At 33.7% G+C, this 6228-nt stretch overlaps 1 protein-coding gene across 1 annotated transcript; it reads left to right on the forward strand.

Moving 5' to 3' along the window:
* Window positions 1–1109: 1109 nt before the first annotated feature.
* On the forward strand, window positions 1110–6228 carry LOC113847194 (DNA repair protein recA homolog 3, mitochondrial). Its single transcript, XM_027476141.1, has 8 exons — window positions 1110–1357; window positions 1578–1632; window positions 1971–2188; window positions 2323–2410; window positions 3030–3202; window positions 3519–3665; window positions 4632–4766; window positions 5505–6228. Exons 1-8 carry the CDS (start codon window positions 1301–1303, stop codon window positions 5892–5894), a joined length of 1263 nt encoding a protein of 420 aa, XP_027331942.1. The 5' UTR covers window positions 1110–1300; the 3' UTR covers window positions 5895–6228.

The raw sequence follows: 6228 nt of genomic DNA on the forward strand, positions 1-6228 counted from the left end.
GAGTTTTCTTGTTTATTTATTAACAAGTCGAACAAATTGTTCTCTAATTTGGAATGCTCTAAATTATGCATATACACTCTAATATCTGTGGTTGTTATTTGAGTAAATTGACTCTTGTTCATGATTTTATAAGTCTTTTTACTTCAGTTCCCTAGCTTGTTGAAAATTATTAGTTATGTGCATTCAACTAACACTTGCGACAATTATTAGAATTGTTTGTTTGACATGCCAAATTTTTATCCCATATTTCAAGTTGCATGTCACATGGGTCTTTGGAAGAACAATTTTTGAAATTTACATTCAAAATTGCTTCTTTCTACAAAATTATCATTTGTCACATTCTGTCCTAAATTTTGATGTCCAGTGCCTACATTTTATTTTGATAGTAGACACCCATTTCATTGTGTTGGAAAAATGCAGCTTCACGAGATGCTTTTGATTGAAGTCAATTTTATTTTCTTAGAAACAAACGTGCATTGGGAAGCGCAGCTTGTAAAAGGTGCGGCGAGTTATAAGTAAAGCCCTTTGTCGAACACGACTTCAAGATTTAAACTCTTAATATTGCAAGTGTACGGGGGATCATAATAAAAGATTTAAGGATTGATTCGGTTTTGGATAAAAAAGGAAATTCACTGACCCAACCCGACTATAAATGGATTGGCTTGGCTTAGTGATGTATAAAAGAATTAAAATTCTGTATATAATTGATGATCCAATTTTAATATCTTAAATACTAAATGTATTAAAATTAAGTAAAAATCATTTTTTAAAAATATAATATAGTATTAATGAATTAATATTTATTTAAAATAAGAAGTTAAAGCAAAATAAAGTAAAAAATAAATTTTGATAATTTTAATAAATCATAAAGTAAAAAGTTCAATATTCATTTCACATTTAAAGCAAATATAATATAGTTTTTATTTTTTAATTGCACTGAGCTGATTGTTTCAACAAAACTCACCAACACCTCCGGAAAAATTGTATTTGGAGTCTCAATTTGTTTTAGTTGCGATCAACCATAATTTAGTTTTTTTTTTATGTAGTGAATGATAGGCCCGGCCCAATAAAAATGTATTTTTGTTGTTGTTGATGTATCTCCAGAAAACAAAGCAACGCAAATCGCTCGGTTGTGTTCTCTTCCTCAGAGCACGATCCTCTCTCCGACGTTGTTGGGATGGAGTTGAAAAGGGAGGGAAATCAAACGAAAAGCCTCATAAAACGCTAAATATATATTATAAAAAAACTAACAAAAACGTTGGGAACTCACTTCACTTGATGACATGCCAAAGCTGCTTCTATGGCGAGGCTGCTTCGGAACATTTCATTTCTCACCCGCTCCCTGTTCGTCCCTCAGGTTCATCCATCCTTTCCTTCTTCCTAATCACATGATTACGTTTATGCACAGTGATCCGTTCTTTTATGATCATCTTTTTGTCACCAAACACCTTCCATTCTTCGCTCTTTCTTCTTCCTCGTTATGCATTTGATGCAGTTTTGTTATTTATTTTTCTTCTTTTACTTTTACTTTCAGATACTGATAATGGTGCATAATCACTTCTTGCTTCCACTTGCAGGGCTTTAAACTTGGAATATTCGGCACTTCTCAGATTTTGAACTTTTCATCTAAAGGTTTATTGAAATTCTCTTGCTCTCTTCCCTTCCTTTTATCTGAAGCCTAAATTTATTAATTTGGAGGAAATAATTTATATTCCAAGGTTATGTGGGTGAGAACCAAGACTTGTGAATTGCTCGAGTATATGTATTTTTATTCTTTGGAGAGAGTCATACCAGTTCATGTACATATCTATCTCTGCTATTGATGTCGTACTGATATCAATAGCAGGTTTATGGTAAATGGTGCAGCGTTTCAGATCAATCTGCTCTAGTTCCCTACCATCTCTGATTTTTTCTTGAAGTTTGAACTGATTTGAAGTTGACAACATTTTTTCATTTCTACATACCTGAAGGTAGAAGGCGCTCTAAATCTGATGGAAGTGACTCAGGTGAAGAAAACATGTCTAAGAAAGAGTTGGCCCTTCAACAAGCTCTTGATCAGATCACTTCCACATTTGGAAAGGGATCTATAATGTGGCTTGGTCGCTCTGTCTCACCAAGAAATGTACCTGTTGTGTCTACTGGTTCTTTTGCTCTTGATATAGCACTAGGAGTTGGTGGACTTCCAAAGGTATCCTTATATCCTTGCATGAAGAACTTTCTTGCTCATTTGTTACTTGTGAATAAACTCTGAACCTTTTTTAATAACATCTACGTGGTTACTGGTAAAAAACTTTTCTATTGTCCTCCAATTTATGGCTATAGGGACGTGTTGTGGAAATATATGGTCCAGAGGCTTCTGGAAAAACAACTCTTGCTTTACATGTGATTGCGGAGGCGCAGAAGCAAGGAGGTTATCTTTATATCCTACTTTTACCATGATAACTGTAATGTCTTTGATTGCATTGGATTTAGGATTCTAAGTTCTAACTTTTGTAGATGTGACCATAACCTTGTAATTGTCATTATTATTGTCATCACAGACTATCAGTTACAGATGATTTAATCTCCTCATCTCCCTTCTCTTTACGCTTGGTAGTTGTAATTCCATGTTTTCTTTTCTTTAAGAATTCTTAATGAAGTTAGAAGTGTCTAACTGGCAGTTTGATTCTATACATGGTTTCTCGCTGTCTATATTCCTGCTTCATCACTGTGCCTACAATTTTTAGGTGCTAGGCTCCTGGCAGTTTCTCATTTGTAAATCTTAACTTGGGTATGTTCTGCTTTTCACTTCTCTTGCCCTTTTAATGGAGAAGGGAGAGTTATCTGTGTCTGATTTTAATTCTAACAAATAAGTATATTGGGGATTGTGTTAATCTTTCAGACAAATTTTTTCATTAGTTTAACCATAATAAATTAATAATGAAGATAACGATGCCTATATGTTTAGTTCTATTATTTACTTGCTTAGAATCTCTGTTAAGAATTTTGCAGTTGGTTTATGCAGAGATTGATATGTTTGTTTCATACAGGGTACTGTGTCTTTGTTGATGCTGAGCATGCCCTAGATAAGACACTTGCAGAGTCTATTGGTGTGAATACAGCAAACTTGCTGCTCTCCCAACCGGACTGTGGTGAACAAGCACTTAGTCTAGTAGATACGTTAATCCGTAGTGGTTCAGTTGATGTAATTGTTGTTGACAGTGTATGTGTGGAGCTCTTTTCCTATTGGTTCTGTCAATACTTTTCTTGGTTGTCATTGTAATTGTTAATGATTGTACTGGTAACTGTAAAAACATCCTTTATCTGTTATAGGGTTCATTTAATTGCTGTATTGAGTGTCATGCTTTCACCATCTAATAACTTATTTTAGGAAGGTGATTTTAGCCAATCACCATTGAATTCTGCCTAGATATTGTAAATTACTCATCAAATAACATATTGTTTATACTATGTCATTCAAATCTTGTCATTGGTGCAAATACGTGTGTACTAACAATTTGTAGTCATTTTATTAATAGGTGGCTGCTCTTGTTCCTAAAGGTGAGCTTGATGGTGAAATGGGTGATGCTCACATGGCAATGCAGGCTAGGTTGATGAGCCAGGCGCTTCGAAAATTGAGCCACTCTTTGTCACTTTCTCAAAGTATATTAATTTTTATAAACCAGGTATCAAAGTTTTTACCAACAATGTTGTCAGTTTTCCTTTGGTCAGATTATGAATATTATTCAAATTTAACGCAAGCAAGTTACTGTGTATAGGAAATTTTTGTTTGGGTTAGTCTGTCCTCTAATTATATCATCCTTGGTCTATGACTATACACTTTTGACTTGTGCTGAGCAAAGTTCCCCTTATCATGAATCATATATTTATTTTTGTTGAGATCATTAAACTTTTTTCTCTCGGCTAATTTTGTTCTGCTGCTGTCCTCTCAATATAATCGCATAGATTCAATTCATCATCTTTCCTTTTTATGCATGTAAAGCTGCATTGATGCAAATTTTATGGTATGGCTTTGTGTAAATCTTAGATAACAAAAGCTATTTGCTGCTGGGGCGTCATGAATCTTTTTTTTTTTTTTGAAATTACTAAATGAAAAAAAAATGTTAAGAAATAGAGTGTGTCTGGATAATTGTTTATTTAAGCACTTATTCATGAGCTCTTTTTAAAACTATGACTTTTGTCTTGAATTTAATAATGAAATTTATTGGGATAAGTTGAAAACAACTTATGTTGATAAATTATACCAAAAAACTTATTGAAATAAGCTGAAAACAGCTTATGAGAATCATAAATTGTTTTTCATAAGCTATTTATAGGCTCTACCAAACGAGCCCATTATATAGTTTTGGGTCCATTGCTGGGTTAAATATTGCCCTAAGCTTTAAACTGAGAAGATGGAATTCCAAATTATCTGAATTGATTAAAAGTAGTAATTATCTTCTGGCAATGAATTGGTCAGCTGTGTAAACTTATGCATGAGCTGAGCTTGCTCTGCCAGGACTAAATTTGATGATCTTTTCTGTTTGTAAATTCTGTAGGAATATATTAACTTTTGGGCAGAATCTGTTCAAATTACTCGAGTGATGTGTTTGTCTTTTAGTAACAGGATTTTTTTTTTGTATGTATCTCAGGTGAGGTCAAAGATTTCGACTTTTGGGGGATTTGGTGGGCCTACTGAAGTTACTTGTGGCGGTAATGCATTGAAATTCTATGCTTCTATGCGGTTAAATATCAAGAGAATAGGGTTTGTCAAAAAGGGTGAAGAGGTAATCATATTTTTAGTTCTTCTTTTGTCATGATCATTGCTTTAGTATTGACATGCCTTCTCAAGTGTTTGTTTCAAAGAAGTAAATATGTGAACTCTGTTTGATGGAATCTGCAATGTTCTATTATGATTAGACTTTTGTTCTTAATCTATCTACCAAATTGCTTTATCTGGTTCATATGTTTTGGACATGAGCAATATGGATGCCAAGGTTTTGAACGCAGTGATATTCTTTGAAATTTCTTGCTTGTTTACATTAAGTTCAAAGTAATTAATTTTTTATAATAAACAGATTTTACGTCCTGCAGTAAAGTGACTGTTGGTGTTTAGTATGGAGTATAAACTGCAAAAAGAGAAAATGCAGTAGAATTATTTATTTGATACCAATGTCGTATTCTTTCTAAACATGACGACACATACCGGTTTGATTGTGCAAGAAGTTATCAGCTGTAAAATACAAATGCATTGAATATACTTTTTAGTACTTCAACCTATGCACTTCCTATATTTGGATGGTAGATATCTATTTTTTAATTGCTTGTTTATTGGATTATTGATCTAAAAATGTCCTCCTTACAAAGTAGAGCTTTTTAATTTTTATGTTGGATACAACCCTTTCTTTTTCTTACACTTAATATTTTGTATGTTATCTCTACTCGTGCAATATTTTGGGGGTCTTCAGATTGCGTTGAATCTAATATCTGAATATTTATCCTATATGGTCTTTTTATTTCTAAAGATTTTAGGGAGCCAGATTCTTGTCAAGGTTGTGAAGAACAAGCTTGCCCCTCCATTTAAAACTGCTGAGTTTGAGCTTCAATTTGGCAAGGGTATATGTAGAGAAACAGAGATTATAGAATTGAGCGTAAAACACAAACTCATCTTAAAGGCTGGTGCAATGTATTACTATAACGAGCGGAATTTTCGTGGTAAGGATGCTCTAAGAAGTTTCCTGGCTGAGAATCACAGTGCATTAGAAGAACTTGAAATCAAGCTCAGGGAGAAGCTTCTTAATGGTGATGAAACAGAAAAGGTGCAAGAATCAGATGTGATTAGTGGAGAAGTTACAGAAGAAATTGCAACCATTGATTCTACTGACGAGGAAGCCACAGATGTTGTAGAAGCATGATTTTATGAACGACCTTAAAGTATGGCTCACTATTTTCCCTGCCTCAATATGGACCCATGTGATTTATGTATGCTGAGATTGATGAATTTGTCCACTCAAATGAAGGTCCTAAGAAGCAATGCATGCCTCCAATGCTTCTATTTTGGAATCTCATTCTTGCCTCACGTTATTGATTGCACTACCTCTAAATTTGACTTTGTATAGGCATAGTAATATGGCACATATAAATTTAGAATGGAATGGATTGACTGCTTTGGTAGCAAGGTCATTTATACTCCAGAGTTGTAAGGATTTTCCAATGCAATTTGTATATTGATGCATATGTTTCTCATTT

Source organism: Abrus precatorius, unplaced genomic scaffold (genome assembly GCF_003935025.1).
Source record: "Abrus precatorius isolate BTA unplaced genomic scaffold, Abrus_2018 Scaffold8, whole genome shotgun sequence".
NCBI classification, from domain to species: Eukaryota; Viridiplantae; Streptophyta; class Magnoliopsida; order Fabales; family Fabaceae; genus Abrus; species Abrus precatorius.

Coding starts and splice junctions, on each gene's coding strand:
- LOC113847194 (XM_027476141.1), top strand. CDS start 1,301: ATGGCGAGGCTGCTTCGGAACATTTCATTTCTCACCCGCTCCCTGTTC. Junction 2,189..2,322: donor GAGTTGGTGGACTTCCAAAG/GTATCCTTATAT, acceptor TTATGGCTATAG/GGACGTGTTGTGGAAATATA. Junction 3,666..4,631: donor TATTAATTTTTATAAACCAG/GTATCAAAGTTT, acceptor TATGTATCTCAG/GTGAGGTCAAAGATTTCGAC.